The following is a 25,717-nucleotide window of genomic DNA, read 5'->3' as shown; positions in this document are numbered from 1 at the left end:
CATGCTCTGAAAATTTCCATTTGAAATGTTGCCATTTCTTTCTTTATGGTAACAGACACCAAATTCAATTTCAGAACACTTAGACATTTTATCTGGATTTAGAAAACATGTCCATCACATAACAGGAAGTCATCTTTGACAAACTCAGATACAAAACTTGATATGAAAACTGAAGTTCTGTAACAGTGCACTTTTTCTTTTTTTTTTTTTAAAGTCAGATGTGTAGTTACAGGGACTTACCAGCAGGTGAGATTAGGACGACAAATTAACAACCTGTTTAAAAATTCAAACAAACAAACCTAACAGCAGTCAAGTGTTTCAGATTTTGGGTTTCCACATGGCACATTAGAGCTAACACACCACTCCTGAGTAAAAGACACTGTATGAAAATGATTTAGTGGAATGGGGGGGGTCTTCGCTAATATGAACAGTTCTAGGTGCATGTTTTAAATCTCTCTTCTTTGCTTTGTATTTGTATAGTTGGTAGAAGTGGCACATCATTTATCACGTTGGCCACATATTCTGTAAAAAACAATCATTTTCAATTAGGATATTCAAACGGTTAAGTCGAAGTATACAACAATTCTTTAAGCTTAGTAATTAATCATGAAGATCACAAATTTTATACAAATTTTACACAGAGTAGTCTTAATGGTTAAAGGAACTGTACCGACTGTAAACCATTATAAGCAGATATGGAGACCATGGGGAGGCATTGACCTGTTGAAATAATGAAAGAGTTTCCCCCAGCACGCCCCAATAACATACACATGCACACACGTCATACAGTCCTTAACAAATTCAATATGATCGAATACTGGATTGAAAAAAAAAACAAAAAAAAAAAAACAAAATGACACACATCATTGACAAAAAACTATAAAAATAATCAAATAAATCTCAATCAAGAACCTGATGTGAACTTGCAAAAGGAGGTTGCCATGGTTCAGCAATAGGATCAGAAGTGTAACAGTGACTGTTCTGCATAGATTTAACCTTTAACCTTTAACTCTTATATTGTTCTCCATCAGTTGTAGTTTGAAACCTCGACCAGATTACCAAATGTAATAACAAAAAATCGTACCAGACAAAAAAGATGAAGTAAATACTGCCATACTCTGCTAGTTAAATACCTGTAGGGAAGAACTAACTAGTTTGCTGAAAATAACCAGACATCTCTGAATCACTCAACAGGCCACAGAGACCAGTCTCCATTACATTCTAAGGATGCTTAAATCATTATATTCTGGCATGTGTGTAAGTGATGATTATATTCATGAGTGCACACACAAAGACCTTTACTTTCACACCTTTCTGTCTGGATCTTCATACACACATCTAACAGCATATTTCTCAGACATTACTGACGTCTTCCAGCCCGTTGCGGCGGTCGTCGTCCGGCAGGGTGAAGCGGATGTGCCTGCTCTCCTCCCAGCCGCGGCGGATCTGTCTGAGCCGCTGGGCCACACAGGGCACGAAGAGAGCCAGGCGACCCAGGAGAACCAGGAGGGGAAGAATCAGCACCAGTAAGAAGGTGGGAGGCAAGTAGAAGTGGTACTGGGCTGGATCGAAGGCACGGTCCCAGCCAAAGAAAACTGTGTGGAGGGTGGCCATGGACAAGGCACAGTAACCTAGTGTCGACTGCAGGAGATGAAAGAAGGGTGTCACCATCGTTTCAAAAATATATAATAAAAAAAAAAAAAAAAACAGCAGATATGTTCCCTTGAAGTGACTCCTCCACTACAGTCCAGTGAGTGCACCACATTAACTCACTGTGGTAAAGGCTACTGCAAACCCTGAGGAAACACACTGACCTACCATTCATGACCTAAATGAACCCCAGCAGTCTGTGCATGTGTATGGATATGCCGTATAACGTACCTACAGGGCCCACTAATTAGAAAAACTTCCCAAGGTTGAGTCGCGTAGAGGCCAGGGGTTAAAAATAGCCTCATAATTCTTTGTTCACACACTAACGGGGCTGAGTGGATCATAATTATTTCCACTTGACAAGAGCGATGACTTTTTATCGCAGTGCTTTAAAAACACCGAGGGGGAACAGCAGCCAGATTAAAACCTGTGCCATTATTCAGGAAAAAAAAAATAATAATAATAATAATTCTCTTATATCCAAAACAAAGGGAACAGCAATTTCATGGTGCAGTTAGACCTGGACTAGACTTCTGGGGCATTTAATGTGATCATCTACTATCATGTATTAATCAGCTATTGAAAAGACATCCTGTTTGAGGAATGTCTGCCACAAACTGTATCTTTCAGATTTGAATTGTCAGTAGAAGCGTATGGACATGGAGCTGAGTGCCACAGGATTGTTAACAATTACAAAAATGACACACACTACAACATCAACGGGCACATAAACACACATGAAGACAGGGTCCTGCAGCCAGTCTACATGAGCTGGCTCAAAGTTGCCTTTCATCGCGCCGCCTGTCGGCACATGACTAATCTGGCGGCCACTGGATTAGAGAAAAATCAAAAGGAAGAAAGCAGCGCAGACCAAGATCAGGTCCTGGAAAAAAATGGAGGCCACAATGGGGGAAGTCAAGGAGAGGAGGGAGGAGGGGAGGAACGGAGTAGTGTTTTGTGCGTACTGAGTCACAACACTCCTGATGCCTCTGTCACAGCCCGAGCTTAATGCCAAATCTGGGGCAGCTGCAGGAGGACGAACACTTGGAGTCACACTGTATGCACGTGTTTCACTGTAAGAGCATGTGAGCATATAGGAGACATGGTGAGCATCGAGCATCTGTGTAAACATCAGCCTGACGCCCGTCTGCCTGTACGCATGCTGGTCTTTGTGAATAATTCTACATTAATCCTCTCGGCCGTTTAGCTTCTACTGCATGCAGGAAGGAAAGGATATATGATTACAGGAAAGGTCTGTGAGAGTGTGTGACTGCAGGCACCTGGATGAAGCTGAATTCCCTCCAGTTGACACTGTTGGCCACAGAGGGCAGAGAGGTGACGGCCAGCAGAGAGAGCAGCCCGAGAGCCATGATGCCCACAGAGAGGTACAGCTCCATCCTCCACACATCTTCGTCCACCCACGAGTCCTGCACCCCGTCCTTCACCTGCACAATAAACACTAAATATGCCAGTGTGTCCAGGGTAGATTCAGCTCCAGTGATTCCATTCAGCATACGCTACATATGTACTATAATCAGGCATTGGCTGATGCAGGAACACACTGATGAAAGCAGAACAATAGCACACTGATGTTGTGTGTATGGAGACGTAACTGACTACTTTTTCATAATACTGCAGTGATTTTGTACCGAGACAAAAAGCCAGAAACGCTAGTCGCTGTGTGTGCATCAGAAATGATTTGGTACAAATCCTGCCATGTGCACAGACCTGGAAACTTCCTGGTACATACGAAACAAAGCAGAAAAACTATTTGATGTTTGTTTTGTTTTTTTTGGTTTTTTTTTGTTAACACTAGATGAGGAGGATTTTACTTCATACATTTCTTATGCATGGACACACCTCTGCTTCTTTCTCACCTGTTTGAAAGCTTTGTTGAGCAGTGTGAAGCGGGCGGACTTCCTCATAGGAAGACACAGGCTGTAGACGGCATGGAGAACTGCACACAGGAAGCTGCACAGCCCAAACTGCTTCCTCCTGGTCAGCCACCCATCCAGCCAGCTGGGGAAGCGTTTGTACTTGGTGCCTCGCCACAGCTGGAGGAAAGCAGCGCACAAACCAGGTACATAGACCAGGGCTAACATCACCAAGGCCACTGAAGGGAGAGTGACGTTAACGGTCTTAATGGGCATTTTGTAGAAAGCACTCTTCTTTGCAGTGATGTAAGGCAGCAGGATGTCACGGGTGAAATTGTACAGATAGAAGAAGAAAAACAAGGACACGGTGCAAAGAATGGGGATGTGCCAAGAGGGAAACAGGTGGAGGGTAAGGTTCTCGATCTCCACAGAAGAGGAGAGTTGGCCCATGTCGACGGGGATGAAGCCCATTCTGCGGCAGACCTGCATCACCAAGCTCTTGGCCTTTTGATTGTCACTGCACAGGTAAACCTGAGCAGAAAAAAAAAAAAAACGATACAAAATAGAAAGAGTTCAAGCATTTGTCTCAGCATGCTCTTTAAAAATTTCACAGGTATGACTATACATCCATTAATCAGGAGCTGTGTCCTACCTGCTTGCTGCCATCCCGAGGGCCCACCTGGAGCGTCCAGGCTGATATGGTATTAAACCCTTTGACTATAAAACTTTCTGGGAACAGGTCAGCCAGCTGTTCAGCATTGGAAGGCCCTTCCTTGTTAATACGCAAACCATTGCTGACGTCCACCAGGGTCTTCCCAGCGAGCGATGGCTTCAATTCCAGCAGCGTGGAGTGGTGCTCAGGGAACACAGCCACAAAGACCAGGTCTGCCTGACTGGCTGCCTCCATCTGGGACGTCACCTGGGAGACAGAGAGAAATGACGGGCGGAAAAATGAGGAACTTACGTTGAATAAATATGGCCTGTGCAGGGACAATGAAATGCATTTTCTAAAAATCCTAGATACGGTTTCAGAATAAATGTCAGAAAATGCAGCTGAGCAATCAATTCAATTCAGTCGGACAGACAGAAGGAATGCTTTTTTCCTACTGATAATCCCTGAGTTTAGGAGGGAATCATTAAAAATGACTATTTTATACTGTTCCCAAGCCACAAATGAGTCTCGTATTTAACTTAGATTATCCTTCACTATGTATTCAGGATAATAACAGCAGTTATCACTTCCCAGTGTGAACTGAGTAAATATATAATTATCACCACAGGGACAGAAACAAAAACACCAATTACATGGTGAGTGTGAATGTGAGCGTCAGTGTTACTGTCTGTGTGTGTGTGTGTGTGTGTGTGTGTGTGCGTGCGTGTGTGTGTGCGTGCATGCGCGTGTGTGTCACCTCAGCTTCTTCAGGGAACAGCGCCACAGAGCGATGGGGGTTTCGGCTACCCACAACCACCTGGTAGCCGGAGGCCACCAGCCTCCTGGCCAGAGAGCGAGAGAAGTCACCCGTACCCAGGATGCCGATCACCAGGGCACCGGTTTCAGACGCTGAGGCTTCAAGATGTGTGGAGGCTCCTCCTTCACCTCTACTTCGGATCAAGGGCCACGACATCTCATCAGGCATAGTACACTGACAAATGAAGACAAAGCAGACAGGCTGGTTGTTTTGGTTTGTTGCCCACTAAGAAGAAGAACAATTCAAAAAGCAAAAGGAAACTTCCTTGTGTTATTGTCTATATGCAGACTGTAGTTGAAAAATATATTCTATAAATAGTTTTACTTACAGACACTAATGGTTAGATCTAGTATGTAGAAGGTTATGGTTATTTCATCCAGCATCAGACCTGAAGTAAAAGTAATTAACAGTAATGAAACATGCAGTTTAAAGAGGCTGTTTGCCAACAGGCTCTTTTTGTAGAACACAGAACTAGGATTCCCATTATCTGTCTCGACTGACATGTCCTAGATCCACAACTAGATCCAAGAATCAGCACTAATGGAAATTACGCACTAGAAAACCAGATGTCTGCTTCAGAAATATCAGACGACGTTAAACTCATTTCACATTTAAACTAACCGCGCAGCCATTCATGCGTAATATCTTTCCCAACTTATAACCAGCTATTAGGTTTGACGCACTCAAAGCGCGGTTACTGTGCTTTGCGCAGATTACAAGCGATTACCGCAAAAGTGCAGTTTTGGTGATCATCCCAAACTATATGATCATCCTTTATGCCGAATTGAGCAAAAGTTTGCTATCATTCCGAATCCGTATCAAGAACTGCTGTGTCGTTTATTAAAGCTGCCCAATCAGCGATGAAACATTAAATTAGCAAAAATCCGTATGGAAATCTGTCCACGAGAGAGAAAAAAAAACGAGCTGAAGACACTTTGCTTGTTGTCCTTGGCTAAACCCGCAGAAACTTTACCTCCGTAAAAAGTTACTTTCAATGACACCAAGGACGTCGCAGGCACACAAATATATCCGCTTTCGTAAAATAACAGTTTATGTTAAGTAATTTCGCCTCTGGCAGTTTTTACAGCCCCATGTTTTTCACTTATTGACAGGTACTCACGCTTCCCCTCCGCCTGCTGGTCACGGCTACACCTCTTCCTGATAAAGATGACGCACCACCCAATGCCCCGCCCCGACCACGCCCCCACGTGTCCGCCTTAGATAAAGCGAGTAACGACGAATAATGGCGAAATAACCAAAACAAAGTGTGTGTACACGCAGCAGGGAGGCGTGAAGGACAAAGAGTGAGATATGAGGCAAAGCAGAGAGTAAATCAAATAAAACAAGAACAAAATGAAGCTCACCCACAAAATAAAACATTAGGAGAAAACCAAACAGGTTTTTCTGGGCAAGATAAGATCAACAAGTGGGAATAATAGAGTCTCTGGCCAACAGATGAAGTGTCTTTTCAGTCTTGACCTTGGAACAATCACAAGACAAAACAACTCAGAGGGGCATAAAAAGTGTGTTTGTGCATCAAAAGAATTAAATTCGAAGCAGCGAAGTTAAAACATTTGTATCGGTCTGACATCACTGGGCATTTCAGCTGAGCTTTTGGACTGTGTGTGTCTGTATTTTAACAGTGGTGTTGGGTTGTGTATCCATAACCACAGAATGAAAATAAGAGATTTTCTCATGTTGTGTAGGTTCTTCCACAGTGGTTTCCCTGTTTACTCTGTCTGCTGTTGTTGCACTGGTGTATTGGCCTTAGGCTCCGAACCAAAAAAGCAAAAACAAAATCGTGTTAAGATTTCTGGCCGCAGGTTACCCACTGTCAGCATGACTTCATCATGTCTGCCTTTGCCACTTGCAAAAGGTTGAATCCCCCTGGCTGGCGGCGCTGCATCAGTGTCCCCCGCACACAAACAGATCAACACATTCACACGAGCTAACACACAGCGAATGCATGCTCCCCTCTCTCTCTCAGTCCCTCTCGCCCATGGCCTTGTGTTTGTTTACAACGCTTAAGGTCACGGTCCTTGACATATATATCTGATTTTGAGATTCTTCATTCATAGGTATCGATTACTGGTGTCTCCCGGTGTGGTGACCCATTAATCTTACAAGTCAAATGTATTGAAGACATTGTGGACCAGTGGGGAAGAGGTTTCAGCTTCCTGCTCAGCCACATTTAAACGACACAATGCTAGTGTTTTAACTTAAAAGAGTTCAGAAACCAGTGTTTGGTGGAATAAGCTTGATTTGCAAACGCAGCTTTCATGCGTCTTGGTATAATCTTTTGCAAACCTCAGCCTGACTCTTCTTTGCTTCTCACAGATGAGATACTTTCTTCCAGTTTTTACCCGACTTCAGGCCTGCCCCCCAGGAGCCTGTTTCAAACTGTCCCTTCGTTTCACCCCAGCTGCTGTTTGCTGTTATCGTGTAGGTCACCGATGTCATCCTGTGGTCACTGAGAGACATCCGAATGAGTCGGTGGTCAGCCCGGGTCAGTGGAAAGTCAGTTTAGCCCTCTGGCAGTCAGTAGCTTTGTTGTCCCCAGTGTCTGCTGCTTGTCTTGTTCTTATGGACGTTGAAATCTTAAAGCAACCTGACGCTCACTGTGCCAGTAAAGCCAGAGTGTACAAATTTGTCCCGTTAATGTAACCATGATTTACACCATGTAAATCGGTTGGATGTGAAATGCTGTGGCAGAGAGGTGAAGGCACAGTCGTCAAGCGGGCAGGTACAGCTGTGTTAAGGTGACAGGGCTTCACTGTCAGAACGCAGCACGGAGAAGAGACGTTTACTTCTGTGCTTTGAAGGGTGGAGGTGTCTTCAGTTCCCTTCATCCAGGATTAGGGTCACATATTGAGGCAGGAGCTGATGTCACAAGTTCTCATAGTTGTCTTGTTGTGGTTCAGTGACGCTTTCCCAACACAGATTTACAGTAATGCCCTGTGGCATTTTACTCAGAGTAAATACAGCATGTTTTGCTGATCCCAAATTAATGTAATGACAGGGGTTCCACTATAATTAATCCTTTAATATTCTCCTTTGGTCACAGTGCGGCAGAGGTTTATCAAAGTTTAATTAAATGGTTGTTGTCACTTCTTCACGGATTTGACAACAAAGGATGCAGGTGCAATAGGATGTGATGATTAAAAAAAGTGCCTGTCAAACCTCAATCACATGAATAGTATCTGGATTTGGTGATGTTGTCCAGCGGTACAGTTCTGTATTTCTGCACACCTAAGACTTTCTGCTTCCTGTTCCACTAAATGTCTGCAGGGACTTTTGTACTTTTGTACCTGCCTTTCACCCAAAGAGAGCTGGGATAGGCTCCAGCAGATCCCTGTGACCCTAAATAGGAATAAGAGGGTATTGATCAGGGGTGTCCAATCCTGGTCCTCGAGGGAAATGGCCACAGCGGACCAAAAACAAGGTTTGATTTCATGAAAATAATTTTGCTGCCAACAGTAGTACGTTATGGGATTACTGTTTTTACAAAAAGGGTCCACTTTCGCATGTGTTTTATGAAAGGGCAGAACTTTGAGCGAAACATAAGCAGTCAGTAAACAGCCTTCATGTTTCAGTTTTTGCCCTCTTTACTATAGGTGTGTGGGCGACTAATGACAGACTGATTCATTTATCTCGCCGTATGGTTTGTGTGTATGACGCAGCAGTGCACTATCATGCAGCGTGTTTAGGAGCACGGGCTGCAGGGCAGGATAGTCTCAGCAGCCGCACTGCATAATGTGGAGACTGTGCTTTGCATGGCTCATCATAGCTTAAAGATACAGTTCACTGTACTAATCCTGAGTAAAGGTCATCTCGGCAGAGCCGGGAAGTATAATGTGCTTTGTTTGCCTTTTACTTCTTACTTATTATTAAGGGGATTGTCTTGCAGATGCCTATTTTCATTTCAGTCACCTGGAGAAGAAAATGTAAAACAGGACTTTCGCGGCTCCTGTTGTGTTCAAATTTTAACCTCAATTTCATTTTTGAGCCAGCTCTCGTGACATCTCACCTTCAGACACGGAGTCATGTTCTTGGGAGGTAAAGCTGAGCTGAGCATAAGTTGAAATTGCTAGGAGGGGGGTGTGAGGCTTCTGCAGCGGGCTTCAGTTAAGCCTTGTCTCTGGCCTCTGAAGATTTCTCCACAGCACCTTGAGCTCTAAAGCCCTTGTTGTGGATGTGGAGCCTGTACTCCAATTCCAGGTGCTTAGCTCCTGACCTGTAGTTTTCAAGTATTATAGGTCCTTGGAGGGAATTTTGGAGCTTGAGGACAAAATCAATAGACGCTTTTATTTTCAGCAAGCAAAGGATCTCTTTATTGAGTCTCTAAAAATCTTGAAAATAACCAATGAAAGACATTAATAATGGTCTTATTCAGGTAATGTGCTCATAAACCACATGGTTAGAATGAGTGCATAGTGGCCACAATGGAGGCAGAAACAAAACAGGCTAAAGAGGCATTTAAGACAGATCTGTATGCAATAGAGTAATGACTCCCTGTGCATGACAAGAATTTTAATTTGTTGGAGAATTTAAATTCAAGGCCTGTGGCTCTCCACCTCGTGAAACAAGACATCAAATATGTCCCTGCAGCCATGGGGAGCTTGGAGCTGAAGGTGTCGACAGCCATCAGAAATCTCTGGTCCATTTCCCCCATAAATAAAAGATATTTAACATCCTTCGTTCATTTTTGGTCATCTGCAAAAGCAGCTATTTCTTCAAAGAGCTTCAAAATTCACGCTTTTATTCAAGTGTCTCCAAATTGAAAAGTGAAGAGATACATTTTAAACACACGGCCATGTAAGATGTCAGATGGGTCAGAGTGAGACATTGGTCACAGAAGTATTTATGGATCTATTTCTGAAATCATCCTGTCCAATTAGGTAGTGTGGGAATTTTGCCCTCCACTCATTTCCATAAAGGTCTCCACGGCATTGAGATTTGTAAAGATACATATGCAGGATTTAGACTTTCCACTATATGAGTGTTACTTGCTGAATCATATTAAATATTTACCCGCCGTTCTGAATAAAAATTGCGCAGACTGAAACTTTACGCACAAGCTTCACTTTGCCCTTCTTGTCAAGTTGTCGCACCGAAATTACAGACTTCCTGTTAAGCGTGTCAAAATTAAACCTGTATTTACAAAGACAATGCTGTAGTCTAGTAGTCTGCTCCGAGTTAGACCAGTATCACATCACATCACAGTATCACAAAACGTTCTAAAGACTGAATGAATTTAATAATGTGTGATCTATACTCTTAAGTATATGCTAGTATTTTAATGTGAAGGCCAGACTCTCTATATTCCGCTCGTATTCTTGCTCACTATGACAGCTGGACGCGCGCTCCCATCCTTCCAGCCCAGACGCGCACCCGCTGCCCAGGGGCTTGGAGCGACCAATTAGAACAGTTGGACCGAGGGATGCGCACGAATTAAGTGGATCTCGTTTGTTTTATCCTCTAGAAAGTTCCTCTGCCCTCTGTCACGATTCCCCTCCAGAGAGGCTCCCCGGGTTTTCTTTCGTCCATTTGTCCCCGAACCGCACGGAGGAAGTGGTCGGTGGTCTTCCTGGTGACCGTCGTCGCGATGCTTCTTCTGGCTCTGGCCATCGCTGTCCCGTTACTGTTGCTCCGCACCTCTGAGACCACCGCTCATTATTATGAGATGATGGGCACCTGTCGGATGGTCTGCGACCCATACAGCCCCAAACCGGGAGGCGCCACCGCAGTGGAGGTGATCCAAAACGTGAACGATGTCGCTCCGCAGCCGCCAATGGCGCAAGGGAGTCGTGGCGAGCCGGGGCGACCAGGTAAACCGGGACCTCGGGGCCCGCCAGGAGAACCAGGACCCCCGGGTCCAAGGGGGCCACCGGGGGAGCGCGGCGATTCTAAACTCGCGTTCCCCGCATTAACCGGAGCTGTGGGGTCTGAAAACGCAGAAACGGACGGTGCAAACTCATCAGCCAGCAGTTTCAGGATCGCTTTTTATGTTGGTCTTAAAAATCCACATGAGGGCTATGAGGTGTTAAAGTTTGACGACGTGATTACAAACTTGGGGAACCACTACGATCCGAGCACCGGGAAGTTCACCTGTCATGTATCCGGGATCTATTTCTTCACCTACCATGTGCTGATGCGTGGAGGGGACGGAACCAGCATGTGGGCCGACTTGTGCAAAAACGGACAGGTAATATTGGAGACGACTAGAAACAACAAATCACTGTGCACTTTTAATCCAACTCCAAAGCATTTTCACTTGTTTGTACGCATTTTACGCACAGGAGGCACACAGCGTGGCCTAAGGCGCGCCCTTTTACGCTCCCTGACGCGAGTTATATAACTGCATAGTCTTACAATTAACGTCTTGAATGGATTCATGATAACATGAGTGATATTTTTGGTTAAATCCAAGACTGTCTGCAGGCTCTGTTAGGCAGTGGCGCTCATGCGTAAATCTGTTTGGATGAGTGTTTCCTCTCAGACATGCACAGCTATAGCTGGATGGTAAGAGGGAGGGGAGGGGGTTAGACATAAGCCTTAACATAATCACTGTTCATTAGAGATGCTGAGAGAGGATCAAATTTAAACTTGGATAAAAAGTCAATTTTATCACGTTCTCTTCTACATAACATCCTAATGGTTTGTGTTCATTTTAACTTGATTTCCTCAAGTTACTGTTTCCCCTTGAATTCCCACTTGGTAGTTTAGACTTTAGCTGGTGTTAAATGGCTGCATCACTGCTTTCCCACCTCTCAGGCCTACATGACCTTTCCACCCAGTTTCTATTCCTGTTGTATCCTCCTGAAAACTAACGCTCATCACCAAACGTCTCACCTGCTTTCCCCCAGGTGCGGGCAAGTGCCATAGCTCAGGATGCAGACCAGAATTACGACTACGCCAGCAATAGTGCTGTGCTGCACTTGGACTCTGGAGATGAGGTCTACGTCAAACTGGACGGCGGCAAGGCTCATGGCGGCAACAACAACAAATACAGCACCTTCTCCGGCTTCATCTTATACCCTGATTAAAAGGCCAAGCCAGCGGACAGTAACCATCACTGGAAACTCTTTCCATTAAAGTATATGGTCAACTATGTTTCTCTTCTTTTAGTGCACAGACCTATTTGCGACTATATGTTTTTTAGTAAAAGTTAAAGTGAAGTTGTTTAATTTGTATTTGATTTAACTTGAGGACAACTGGAGGCTGCTGCCATTAGTGCGTATGAACATCGATCAAAACACTGATGTTCCAGGTAATTAGGGACACGCCCGAGCTCCTAGACCTAACACCGCATAAACACTCTGAGATGAAAAAGCATTATATTATTTAAGGTGGGCACATTTCTAAAATGTTTTTAGGGAGATGAGCATTTTACCACGTCTAAACTGATTCGCTCACAGTTGCTAAACGTTCTAAGAGAGATTTGATTGCAGAAGAAAAAAGTGGTTCAGTCGTGTTCTGTGTTTCAGAAAATAACCAGTGACCACACACTGATTTGAAAAATACAAATGAACCTACTATGTTATGTTGTCATATGCCAATAAACATTGTTTGACAAAAAAAAAAAAAAAAAAAAAGTTGCAGCGTGTGAAAACGTCTTCCATACACCTCAACGTCAAGAGCAAGTTACACCAGCACAACTAAAATAAACTATTTGCTATTTCAAACACTGAGGTGTTTCCTGTTTAATCCCAGAGCTATATGTTTCTGCAGGTAGTGACCTGTCATCTGTCTCTACATATTTTCTCCACACTTGCCTGAAAACTATTGTCTGTCTGAATGTGTTAGCCTATAAACCAGCCTCTGTACAGTGTGTCCTACAGGTCCCAAGTGTCTGCCTCAATGTCCTTTGCTCTACTGCCTGCACTCAGTTTTACTTTGACAGCCTGGACACCATTCTGCTCTCTAGTGTTTATTCAGAAAGGTTGCTGCCACGTAATTACAGCTTCAGACTAGTGATTAATATATTGAATGAAGCTACAACAATGCACCTCTCGGCTACGGAATTTACAAGCTTTTAATTTGAAGGACTTTTTTTTGGTCCTCATCTGGTTACTTGCGTAAGCCGTACCCTAATGGAAGCTGATTATTTCTAGTAAGTGTTCAAGCACAGTCATCTATATTCTGAGAAATAAAACTAGGTGGAAAATGGTTGGTCCTGTTTTCCACTTCTGATTAACTTGTATTGGGATTTGTAAACACTGTTCCAGACTCAAACATTGCTGTGAGCCTTCATTAAGATGATGGCTGTTTTGTATGTGTTTAATGTTTTTGGTTTTTTTTTTTATCCCATCCCCTCAGGAACACACACAAAACAGCTGTTCACACACCATCTCTGTCAATTTAAATGGAAATCACGAAATACAAATATTATCATGTCTGGTTAAATAAACCTCTATTAAAGTGTTGGCTTTTCCCCCTGCACTCTAAAAACTAACTCTGTCCCTTTCAGAAGGGAATTTGTTGGTTTAAAATCTGGCTCAATAGTTTCAGACAGTTTTATAGTCAAAATTAATTTAAAAAAAAAAAAAAAATTATATGAATCATACAAATACTTTAAAACACTCCAGTAACCCTGGTGTGGCTTTGTGGGGAAGGGGTGGTTCTTTGAACAGGCCTTGGTCTTATTATCATTACTGTCCTCCACATGTGACCAAAGAAACGCTGGAGGCTAAAACTGGAAAATGTACTCACAGAGGAAGACAAATCGATAAAAAGTTTTAAAAGGCAGACAAGGTAGAAAAAAGTATGCAAGTTATATCAAATTATCTTGAAAGTGCTCTGTAGTGCTCAGGCGCTCGATACATGAAACACAAGTGACATCCTACAGCTGAAGGTACGGGGTTTAAAGATGACCAAGGACTGGCATTCTTTCAAGATTAGGTAAGGATTTCTTACTATTACGCTACAACTAGGCTGGATTCACTTATCTGAGCTGATCATTGTTCGGGGAGGGTTAGAACTGAGAGCTGGAGTGATGATGTGTCACTATAGCGGAGGCCTTTTAAACTGTTTAAAGATTAAAACATGATGGCCTTGTAAAGGCTCTCAGCCCCCACCGCAGACACATTTAGGATGAAATGTGGAGCTGCTGACACCAACTGAGACATCAACAGCAATACGTGTCACTGGCTGCTAGACGGATGCTCACAGACAGTCACATATATAACAACACGATAGATGATCAGGCTGCTCCATCCCCTAGTCTGGCCGACAGTGAGGGATTGCTGACTGACAGATGGAGTAGTGAAATTCTCTGATGGATGAGATAAGTGGGACAAGGCCTCACATACACACCACTGTGTTCAGGGGAATTTAGCTTGACAGGCATCTGAGCAACAGGCATCGTGTTGTGGAGTAATGGCAGCATGTGTCACCAGGCGCTCTGGCTGCTGAGCTCTGCCAGATTTTGTATGTGTATTGTTGTAAGTGCCACCTTCATTAGCTATGTTTTTTTGTTGTTTTTAATTAAACCCTGTGAGTCTAATCTAACGATAGAGTTTACAGTGCCAAAGCACAGCAGCCTGCTGCTCACACGTGTGCCTCCAGCAGCAGAAAAAGCAGCGCGCCTCAGTTGATTTCAGCGAATGTCTGATTGCAGGATCGACATGAAAAATTGCAGCCGACAAGCTCCCTGCACAGACAGCCAATCATCGGGACATTTTTAAAACCTCTCCTCGTTCTTTCACTCCACCCGCTTCCATGCCTGAAGATGATTGATCCATGTTAATGGCTGAGATGCAAATGCCAGTGTGGCATGAGCAAAATATAAAACGGGGGCATCTGAATGGGACCTGCAGTGAGGACGAATTTTCACTTTAAGTGACACATTAAAAAAAACCTTCTGCTTATCATCTTCTTTTTCTTTTCTAGGAGAGAAGAACATTGTCACTGGGAGAGCGAAGAATGAAAGAGTTGGTGCATGAAAAATGTTACTGTGTGCAGTGGAACAATGACTGTCTGCCTGCTAGACAAATTTATTTAGCAAGTTTTAAGGAATGCACTGAGTTTTTAGGGGCTGCATGGGAATAATTATCACAGAGTGATAATACAAACTATTTAAAGGTTAAAATACCCAATAAGTAAAATTGTCTGTTTGGATTTTGCTGATCAAAACATATTCTTACCTTAGATTATATCTTATATCAGCCTTCCCCTTGTGATATAGTTGATACTAAACAATGAACACCCACACGGATGTGCCTCGGGGGGGGGGGGATGTATTCTCAGTATTACGATTCATATGTTGGAGTAGGATTCAGCCAAATGCTGACTCACTTCATCTGTCAGTCTGCACTTCGAAAATTACATCTCCTCTTCGGTTTAATCGGCCAAACGAGAGGAAAGAGAAGAGGACGAAAGAGAAGGAACCTGAAAATAATGAGAGGACATAAAAGAGGGCAAACATAGTTTCTTCTCATGGAGGTAAATAACGTCAACGAATAAAGGGAAGTGCTTCCTTTCAAAGGGTAAACTTAGAGTTACTCATTCTTAGATCTATAGTGTCACAGCTTATTGTCGCTGAAACCCTGGAAGGACATAAACATTAGAGGCTGCGGTGGCAGTTAATGAAAGATGATGTTCACCAGTTTAAAGTGACTCTTCGAGTTATTTTAACATTATTGTGATGGACTGGTGACCTGTCCAGGGTGGACCCCTGCCTTCCACCCAAAGAGAGCTGGGATAGGCTCCAGCAGATCCCTGGGATATTATAATAAATAGATAGATATTTACAGATAGATAGATATTTCGCTTTAAAAGTGATATACACTGGGTTTGTTTGTCTGCTAATATAATGAGCGAAGCACATTTGAGTTTTTAAATTGTTGCTCAAAATAAATCACTGCCAATTTGGCATTTTCCCACTATTTCCTGACATTTTAGAAATCCAAACATCTAAATCAAGAAAATAATCTGCACTTTTTCTCCTTTTTCCTTTTCAGCGAATTACTCAAACTGTGTAAAATGGCCACGTGTCTGATTTTTAAAATCTGATAATGACTTATGAGAGACATTGTTAATTTATTACCATGTCTCTCAGGAGGTTTTTAGAATCCTGTGTCAAGCAATCTGTCATTTGTGAATATAGGGGAGTAAAGGTTACGGGAATAAGTCATTGTAGCAGGCGGCTTTTATTGTAACAAAGACGATGAGAGGACTATATCTTTCATCGCTCCTCTGGCTGATGACAGTGACAGGCTGAGGATGCCAGATGAGAGGGACAATCCGCAGAGAGTCGACTGAAAGGTTAGAGTGGCCCCAGGCAGCATGGCTGATGAGGACACACACACACACACACACACACCGAGACCCCACAGTCATGCATACATCTGCTGCTGCATGCATGTTTAAAGTGTGAAGCACAAGCATACAAGGACGCTGTTCTCTAGCTCAGCGTCTTACCATCTTACTTTAGAAGCTCAGCAGGCCCCTTTGCTAATTAGCACTCAACACAATGTACAGCTGAAGCTGACACTTGACTTGACGGAGCCGGATGAAACGTTAAGGTGTCATCAAAGTTATTACAATTCATCATGAGGGGATTGCAGTGGCAATCCATTCCCCAAGTTGTCAAGCTCTTTCGCAACAAACCGAAACTGTCGACCTCTTGGTGCTGCTAGATAAAAAAAAAAGGGCAGCATCAACATAGTCAGAAGGAGTCATCCTCTCTGGACCGTAAATGTCTGTACAAATCATTTCATCTGAATCCATCCAACGGCCGTAAAAGATATTTCAGGCTCAATCAAAACAGTCGACTGACATTGTCATATAGAGCCAAAAAAAATTCCACACACATTAGACAAGAAGAGACATTTCTACTTTAAATAGCACCATCGGGCAGCGATGTGGACGCCCAGCAAAGTGTCTGCATTGATTTAATTTGCCAATTACTCGATGGGGCCCATTTATCATCACCTTAAGCTTTCACAAACTTCTCAGCAAGACGTAATAAGGCTGAGGAGCAATCTGTCCCCTACTTCTCATTAGGACTCTAAAAAGATCCCCCAAAGTTTAATTATTTATCTGCATTAATATGCCTTCAATTATTAATGATAGGTGAGTCTGGGTGTGTGTATGTGTGCTGGGGCCAAAGATCAGCCCTCCTTTACCTCTGCCTCCCTCCTGATTAATGGATGAGGTAAAGGAGCCCTTCATGTATTATTACTGGGGAGAGCCTGGACCTTAGAGAGAGAGAAAAGCCAGGGAGATGGAGGGAACTCAGGGAATGACAATCACGCTTTAGCATGCACACATATCGTCCGTACATTGCTGGCATTTCAATATTTGAAGGGGCTTGTATGGCAGAACGTGACGGGACTAAAATTGTAAATTCATCCCTATTAACATTTGTCCCTCATCGCCACAAATCCACTTAAACCTGACACTTGTGGCACAGTGTTATAAAATATAAAAAAGCTGAAAGAGTGGAAAGCAGATTCATTCACCACTGTGAAGCCGATCATCACAAATCTTTGCATGAACAGTTCGATTTAGAATACAAATGTTATTATTTCATTATTCTTTATTCTGTGATGTCCCGGCTTGTACTGCTGTTTATTGGGGCTGACGGTCTGCATTCACATGCCTTAAATAAGCTGAAATATTTGACTTTTTAAATGGTGACAGATTCAATTCATTTGAACATATCTTTCAAAACATTTTGAATGAAAAATGCACTGGCTGTCGGTTTGGTCGGCTTTTCCCGAAGCAGAAGACACATTTTAAAGTAACCGCACTGGACAGAGCTCATCCATCTTCCTTACATGTCATTAAGCTTCACTGATTTATCCTCCTTTTTAATGTTCTAACCTTTGTTTGTGTCTCCTTGGCTTTTGCAGGGGTTTTTTTTTTTTTAACTCTGACATCTGGTGGACATGCAAAGTACTGCAAGGATGTGTTTGTTGACAGGAAATTAATTTTATCTTCACAAAACATAGTGTCATCTAGAATTATATTCTATATTTTATAGGCTCATTATATTGCTGGCATGTAAAATATAAATTCATAATATTTAACGGACAGATAAATATAGCACAGTATTTCTTTTTGTAGCAAAAGCGTAAGCTGGTATTAAATGAAAACACAAGCACAGGCAGCTCAAACGTGTATTTAAATATTTGAGTAAAAATGCCTAAGTGTCGTTCTGTTTGAAGAATGTTTTGCTTATAATCAGTGAGGTTTTTTTTTGTTTGTTTGTTCTAAGTGAAATCTCTTCCACAGTTTGAAATATTTTGCATAATCAAAGATTCGGTTTAGCCTTGAATACAGGCTGGGTGGTTTTGTCTCATGTGCTGCTGTTTGCCAGATGAAGTGTGAGGTGAAAAGCAGGTCAAACACACGCGCTTCACCTACATGTCTCAGTCACTAGATGGCGCCAGAGTTCTTTACTTGAGTTTAAATGGAAGCGTTGCAGACCTAAGTACATTAGGTGATAGTCCAGCTTCATGCCAACGCTTCATCTGTATTCAGCATCTGATTTAGTCTTTACTACTTTTAGTTTCGTCCAATCTGCCAAGATCTCTAAACTCTCTAGTGACATTAAATAAGTGAAATGAATCAAACAAAGTGGGAAAACTTAACAGTTCCAGAAGACAGAGCAGGTTTGCTCTAACACCGTATGTCCTAACAAGATGCGAAACGCGATGATGCTGCCGACTCTGCTCTTTAACCTGAATGAGCATGAATGAATACATTACCATGGGCGTGACAGACTAGTTCCCTTCAGCCTCCACTAGGTGGCAGCACAAGCGCGCAGCTGCAGCACTGAGTCCATCCAAGGACTCAGTTTTTTTATCATCTGAAATATTTTTAATGTGACACAAACATTTACATACATTTTTTTAAAAAAAAAAATATATATATATATACATAAACAAATAAATAATAAATAAACTAAAGAGCAGGAACTGCTTCCCTCTCAACAACACACAGTAATAGTAGGATTTGGGGATTTTCTAACCAGGAGTGGACAACAGCCAATGACTGAATTAGATTTTATGTAAATAAAAGACCTGAAAAGGCTTTTTTGTTTATTATAAACCTGAATCGAGCACCCTTTATATCTCTGCATGTGTTGTCATTACTAACACCGGTACTGGATTTTCCACATGATCGGTGTGTTTTTAACTGCAAAATTAAATGACTTATGTTTTGTAATAGAAACTTTGAGCTTTAGGATATATTGTTTTTTAGTAATATGAAACACATTATACTGACAAGTAATTAAAGTCATTCACACACATAATTGGAGGCAAACCGTTTGCATGGTGTTACTGTGCTGGCTGCTCTGAACATGGCCTCTCACAGGCTTCAAGGAGGCCTGAATTTGGGGACTGGATACTCGGCCAGCTAACAAACCAGAATGAAGCCAAATACAAGAAAAAAATCTGAGACAGATCGACTATAAAGACAATAAAAGAAGATAGATGTTGAAAACGGGGTCTTGTTCGCACAGCTATTTTTCTTCATTTGGCGTTAGGCTGCATTGTTTCATTTAATCCTTCACACAGGAAGGAAACAATCTGCTGGGTCGCCTCAACCCGTGGAAACATGCTTTTCTTTTTTTTCTTTTTTTTTGTTGTATTACAGAGGCGGTTCAGGTGCAGTCTACACACACTGCCATGGCTTTACTTCAGACAGAACATCAGCTTTTCAAGAAGCTCATCGTGTGTGTGAGTGTGTATGTATGTGTGTGAGTGTGTGTGTGTGTGTGTGTGCGCGCGCGCCTGCCGCTGAAGCACCTCGACTATATAGGCTACTCAATAAAACCGGGGCTGCGATCCGTCAGTGCATTTATCATCCTATTACGGCGACAAATCCGGCTCCCAATACATGAAAGGTAAAATGAATTACCAACGTTAAGCCGTCAATAAAGTCATTTCTGTAAATGGTGTCTCCGAGGGCCCCCGCTATTATTCAACAAGCTTTATCAGCACCTTGGAAATTAGGTGGCTTGTAGCGCGGCCCCTGCTTCACTTTGATTAAGGGCCCTGCCAGGGACCGGTGACAGCGCTTTTGACTCGGGTTTTATTCAGTCCGCTCCCCGTGATGAACACCGGGCTGATCGGGCGGAATGAAGACTAATTAAAAACTATAAATTATCTTTTGCAGCCCCTCTCAAGGAGCCTCTCTTTGCGGCGCCAGATAAGAGCAGACTGAGAGCCCATTTAGCCACAATGGCGCTGAGGCTAAACAGCATATTGATACTGTCCTAATTGGAATTTAATTAAGTAGCCAGGACTCCCCAGTCCGGCCTGCGGGATAAAGATTTCACTGGGGCGATGTTAAAACATCAACACGTCCCCACTTTCGCGCTGTGGTTATTATGATTATTAATATTATTATTTCAAATGGCCAATTAGAGCCTGGGAGCAGTTTTAATCTTATTCTGGAGATTTTACAAAACCACTATTTATTATCGGGACTCATTCCAGTTTTCTAAGCCTGACTGTGCTTCTATAATCTTCTTTTATTATGTATATATTTTCACAAAAAAGAAGAGCTGGGGGTGTCCAGAGTATTAATGTTTCAATCACAGACGTGGCTTAAATGCGTCACACACACAATCTACAGAAAACAAAGAAAACAGGCGTCTAATTAAAACTAAACAGAAATGAATGAAAACGTTTAGATGAGATTTGTCACACGACACGTCTTTCGTTTTGCTTCTTCTGAAACTGCAACGTCTAAAACAAATATTACCTAGATTTTACGAATGTTTATGGTCGTGATTGTGTTATAGCCAAAAAATATGAAACTATAAAAGGCTCATTCAAAGCCTGTTTGAACTATTTGTATTAGTTTATTACATTACAGTTTATTATATTAGCCACAATATGCCCAGTATAATTAGACTAAATGAAAACAAACCTTCTCATATAAAACAATCCAAATAATGTAGTTTTCTATTTTAAGCCTGTGGTTTTTTTTTTTAATAAACCGGACTCCGGCAGGTGGATTTCAATGAAAACCTCCTTTTGTCATCTCCCGCTGTTGTTTTTGTTTTGCTGCGTACATGCACGCGCCTAACCAAAGCTCGGCGAGCGAAAGCGCGGGCTACGAGCGCGCGTGCTCGTCCGCAGCGCATCCCGCGGCTCTTGATTGGACGCCGCGAAGTGTGACAGGGACGATCCCCGCGTCTGGTTGGCCCGCTGCGTCGCGCGTACGCGCACACGTGCTTCCGGCTGGGTGTAAGAGCGAGAAAAACAGTGGAGGGGGGGGGAGGCGAAAGGTTTTAGGAGAGTTTGGGAAGAGCGAATGAGCAGATATTATGCTGCACCGGGGACAGGCAGGGACACTGGTGATAACGTGGAGCGGTTCGCTATGCCAGGGCTCGGAGGCCTATTAGGAGACATGTCGCCGCTGTAGGTGAAATGATAAATGAGCGCAGGTATTTATTCTAGCGAAAAGGCTTGTTTTTACATGCGCTCAGGCTAAATTGGATACCGACAGGGGGACGGGACAGCGAGCAACAAGTGGAGTTTGGTGTAAAGAGGCTGACATTTCTCGCCGACACGAGCTATGGAAGAGCAAAAGGAGCCCAACAGCGGCCGGGACTCGACCGAGGAGGAAAGCATGTCCCTGTCGCCGAACCTCCCATCCCCTCCCATGATTTTACCCCACCAGGCCGCCCAGCAGGCCCACAGAACCACGAACTTTTTCATTGACAACATCCTCCGGCCGGACTTCGGCTGCAGAAAGGAGCCGAGCTACCGCGACCGGAGCCAGACGCCGGGCAGAGAAAACGTGAACCCGCTGGGAGCGAGGCCGCCTCACGCCGGCAGCCTCTGCCTGGACTCGAACTGCAGCAGCGACAGCACCTCGTCGTCGCCCTCCTCCTCGTCGTCCACGTCCTCCTCGCCTTCCTCCAAGCAGAACTCGTCAAAACAAAGCGAACCGGCGAGCAACGGGACTGGCAGATACGCAGACAGCCCCTCGTCAATTATGGTTATGAGTGGCAGCAATGGAGGGTCTCCGCCCACATCGAAGGACAGCCAGCCGCTGTTGTGGCCCGCTTGGGTTTACTGTACACGATACTCGGACCGGCCCTCATCTGGTAAGGCGCTGACAGTCCCCAAATCATGAAGCCTGGGGTGTTGGGGAGAGCTGGGGAACTTTGCTCTGGTGACTTGTTTTAACTCATTGGTGGTGTCTGACAGGTTTGCTCTAAAAGTCTTCGTCAAGCTGAAGGAATTTAAGGCTGATATATGAATATATATGTTAGATATATATATTATATCTAAAATATATATTTATATATATATATTACTGAAACATGACCACATGTACAGTAAATATCTGAAAACAAGGGGAGACTATATGTTTTCACCAATATGAACAAAACCCGTCATTTACATTACTTTCTCTCTCATACACACATATAAACATTATGTTCTGTGATGTCTCATAGTTTTTATTATCTAGCTCAGAAATATATTAATAGTTTTCAATTCAATGTGCAGTTGCAACATATTATGCTTAATTTGTTCATCGATAACAATAATAATAATAATAATAGAAACAGGCTAATACTATATTAACAATTAAAAACACACCGTATTATTATTATTATTATTATTATTATTATTTTAGCCCCCCACGTTCATGTCGTGCTAAATTGTTTAATTTTTGACCTCTTCGTCATTAATAACAGAGTCTATTCACAGACAGTATAGTCTATTCAAAGTTAATAAATATAGTGAATTTAATAGCTAATCAACGTGTTTGTGTGGATTGAATATACATTTATATTTGGGTTGTTTGACGAAAAGCACCGTGATATTTTCGTAGATGAGAGCAACGACGTTATTATCCTCAGCACAAAGTAATTACACAACATTAATATACTTTTATGTTCAAAACCTAATATCACCCAACTCCCACAGAATATTCCCCAAACACATTTCCGTTTATCTGCCGTAAATAAATAAATATTTGGTTATTAAATCAGTTATTATAGGACGTGCTTCAATTGAATGTGTTTTCTGTTGTTCTGACTGAAAACTAAATAAATACGATGCGCTGATAACGTGGCTCTCAATTCCCGTAATTACTCGCGTTATTTTAAAGCGGCTATAAACCAAAACCATTCGACTGTTATTATTTATTTGGATTCCTGTTGAATTTTAGCTTGCTAGTCTTTTTACGCTCTTAAATATTATTTCTATGATTTCGAGGCTTCGTGTTCAATAGAAATAGCTTATCAATATTTAGCCTACTAACGTCATTATTAAACCCAATTACGAAAAAATAAGTAGTTTTGATTTGAAAACATATTTTATTTTTGTGTTATGTGTTTAACACAACCTAAACTTATTGTGCGTTAATGGCCGTGATATAAGTCAGAGGACACTGTAGACTGTTGCTTTTTATTCAGGAGATTTTTTTTTTTATTCTTTGGGCCACTGGATAAAATGAACATCTTGTGTTCAATGCGTTTTCTGTGCAAAGCAGCGCCCTCCACTCAGCTTTCTCTCACACACATCTACCCCTGGTGCAGTATGTGCGCTCCCAGTGTGAAGCCCCTTTCAGCCTGACCGGTTACCATCACATTTCTGCCATTTGAGCTTTTTATCCATGTGTGTTTTCAGGCGCCGAGGCCAGATTTCGTCCTTGCGTACATATAGACACTATAGAGGCGTTTATATGATTGAGAAATCACAGTCCTGGATGGACTCCACTAATTGTATAAGGGGATACTGGGCTTTTAGCAGCGAAGGCTGTGGTGATGTGGAGCTGTGAAGTCTGCAGTGGGACTCTTGTCAGGACTACTTATTTGATTTGAGCCGTGGCTGCGGGGTTGCTGCTTGTTTTGGCGCCCTAACGAGAGTGCTTGGATCTCACGCACCAGACACCAGAACCTCCAACTGGACACCATGAGAACAGCAAGATGAGGCAATAAGATCGACCCGGGGGATCTGAGACATTACACACAACTGCACTGCTCAGCTTTTTGATTTAGCACCGTGCACTCCACAACAAATCTAATATTCTAATTTGCGGACTGTTTCTCCAGTGTTGCTGCAGTTGGATAGTTAGGCCTAGTTTCTGTCCTCTGATTGGCTGGTTCGTATTCCTTATACAAGGAAGTCAGGCCATGTTTGGATAACAGTCAGTATTAGCTAAATATGCATTAATAACCACAAGCTATAGTGTTTTTTTTATTATTATTTAGCACAGATTTAAACCAAAAGCCACATTATGACGACGCAGTTAATGTTTTTATGCATCTGTTACTCCTGATCACACAATGCCATCCATACACTGAGCAGGAGGCAGGACTGTGCAGTATTTTCTTGTGCTGCAGAATATATTGAATCGTCGGCAGTGGTTTGGAACGAGGTCCAAATGGCAATGCATGGTTTTTCCATCTGACTGGCCTTATTTATCCTCTCTGAGTCCAATATAATGGACATATTTCAGAGTCGAGCTGAAAATAATGAAATAATCGAAAGCCATGTTTAAAGAGCTAATATAAAGGCCATTCAAGGCAAAGGTCCCTCTGTGTGCGCGCAGGGATTTACGCACTGACCAAATCATTCATATCAGGACAGTGGTGACCTACATTGGATCATATTGACCAGGTAATGACGTGCGATCATCGCTCATCACAGACGCGCTCGGTCGATGTGAGCAGGAGCGTCCATGGTGAATGTTAGGGGGGGTTTGTAAGTCTTTGCTCGTGGTCCAACCGTAGAATAAATCTGTTATTATCATTGTTGTTTCCACACCAGGCCCACGGACGCGGAAACTGAAAAAGAAGAAGAACAGCAAGGAGGACAAGCGACCCAGGACAGCGTTCACGGCCGAGCAGCTGCAGAGACTGAAAACCGAGTTCCAGGCCAACCGGTACATAACGGAGCAGCGGAGACAGTCTCTGGCCCAGGAACTCAACCTGAACGAGTCTCAAATTAAAATCTGGTTCCAGAATAAGAGGGCCAAGATAAAAAAGGCCAGCGGCTACAAGAACGGCCTGGCCCTGCAGCTCATGGCCCAAGGACTTTACAACCATTCAACGACCACCGTGCAGGAGGACAAGGAGGACAGCGAATGAGAGGCCCGGACTTTTCCTTGCTGGGGGCCGCCACCTGACTCTTTGGCTTTGGAGATAATGAAAAATGGACTGGAAGTGGGGGCGTCGCTATTTAAAACACAGATTTCTGTTTATGGTAACAGTATAATTATATAAATGAACGAACGTTATTAAAGTTTATATAGCCACACAGTTATCATGTTGTACACAGCCTCATCTCATCCTTTTTTCTGTCTGTTCTCGTTGTTTTTAGGATGTCTAATTGGCTCTGTAGGTTCTTGTGGTCTCCTGTCGTCCATATTTGCGCCATAATTTCCTTCAACACATCAGTCCTCAGACTCAAGCAAGCCAAAGATTTTAATATGTTCACATGTAGTCTGAAATAAAAAAAAAAAAAGGAGAACGGTAGATTGGTGGACTCCGTGCTTTCCCTGCTGCTGCATAAAAGCGATAAACAGCGTTTTGGGGCAGTATGTGGGGGATCAAAATGTATTTTCATATTTAATATATATATATGACATAGCTACTGATACTGACACAGTGACTGAAATCTATAGGGACAAAATCCTAAAGGACATCTGTGAATTATTATTAAAAATGATTATTATTAAATTACATAGGGGGCACTTCCTGCCATTATTATAAACAAACAGCTCCTTAGAATTTGACTGGGC

The 25,717-nt window shown here is 42.8% G+C and overlaps 3 protein-coding genes across 6 annotated transcripts; 2 read left to right on the top strand and 1 right to left on the bottom strand.

The window, feature by feature from the left end:
* Positions 1-7: 7 nt before the first annotated feature.
* Positions 8-6,143, bottom strand: steap3 (STEAP family member 3, metalloreductase). 3 transcript variants are annotated; one of them, XM_026301722.1, is made up of 7 exons: positions 5,967-6,140; positions 5,322-5,381; positions 4,934-5,167; positions 4,177-4,443; positions 3,528-4,055; positions 2,931-3,095; positions 8-1,641 (listed from the first exon to the last, which is right to left on the bottom strand). In XM_026301722.1, exons 3-7 carry the CDS (start codon positions 5,159-5,161, stop codon positions 1,354-1,356), a joined length of 1,476 nt encoding a protein of 491 aa, XP_026157507.1. In that variant the 5' UTR covers positions 5,162-5,167; positions 5,322-5,381; positions 5,967-6,140; the 3' UTR covers positions 8-1,353. The 3 variants fall into 3 exon arrangements, with proteins under 3 accessions (XP_026157507.1, XP_026157508.1, XP_026157509.1); XM_026301723.1 differs by having other exon boundaries at positions 6,114-6,131; XM_026301724.1 differs by lacking the exon at positions 5,322-5,381 and having other exon boundaries at positions 6,114-6,143.
* A 4,249-nt stretch (positions 6,144-10,392) lies between these two features.
* On the top strand, positions 10,393-12,365 carry LOC113127354 (complement C1q-like protein 2). Its single transcript, XM_026301832.1, has 2 exons — positions 10,393-11,198; positions 11,860-12,365. Exons 1-2 carry the CDS (start codon positions 10,599-10,601, stop codon positions 12,037-12,039), a joined length of 780 nt encoding a protein of 259 aa, XP_026157617.1. The 5' UTR covers positions 10,393-10,598; the 3' UTR covers positions 12,040-12,365.
* Positions 12,366-21,220: 8,855 nt separating this feature from the next.
* Positions 21,221-25,453, top strand: LOC113127300 (homeobox protein engrailed-1-B-like). Of its 2 annotated transcripts, none has more exons than XM_026301761.2 (2): positions 21,221-22,067; positions 24,745-25,453. In XM_026301761.2, the coding sequence occupies exons 1-2, from the start codon at positions 21,533-21,535 to the stop codon at positions 25,062-25,064; spliced, it is 855 nt and encodes a 284-aa protein (XP_026157546.1). In that variant the 5' UTR covers positions 21,221-21,532; the 3' UTR covers positions 25,065-25,453. The 2 variants fall into 2 exon arrangements, with proteins under 2 accessions (XP_026157546.1, XP_026157545.1); XM_026301760.2 differs by having other exon boundaries at positions 24,733-25,453.
* The last annotated feature ends 264 nt before the right edge of the window (positions 25,454-25,717 follow it).

This window comes from Mastacembelus armatus, chromosome 2 (assembly GCF_900324485.2).
Source record: "Mastacembelus armatus chromosome 2, fMasArm1.2, whole genome shotgun sequence".
Classification (NCBI taxonomy): Eukaryota; Metazoa; Chordata; class Actinopteri; order Synbranchiformes; family Mastacembelidae; genus Mastacembelus; species Mastacembelus armatus.
Note: the sequence above shows the minus strand (reverse complement) of the source record. Positions and strands in the feature narration are given on the sequence as shown.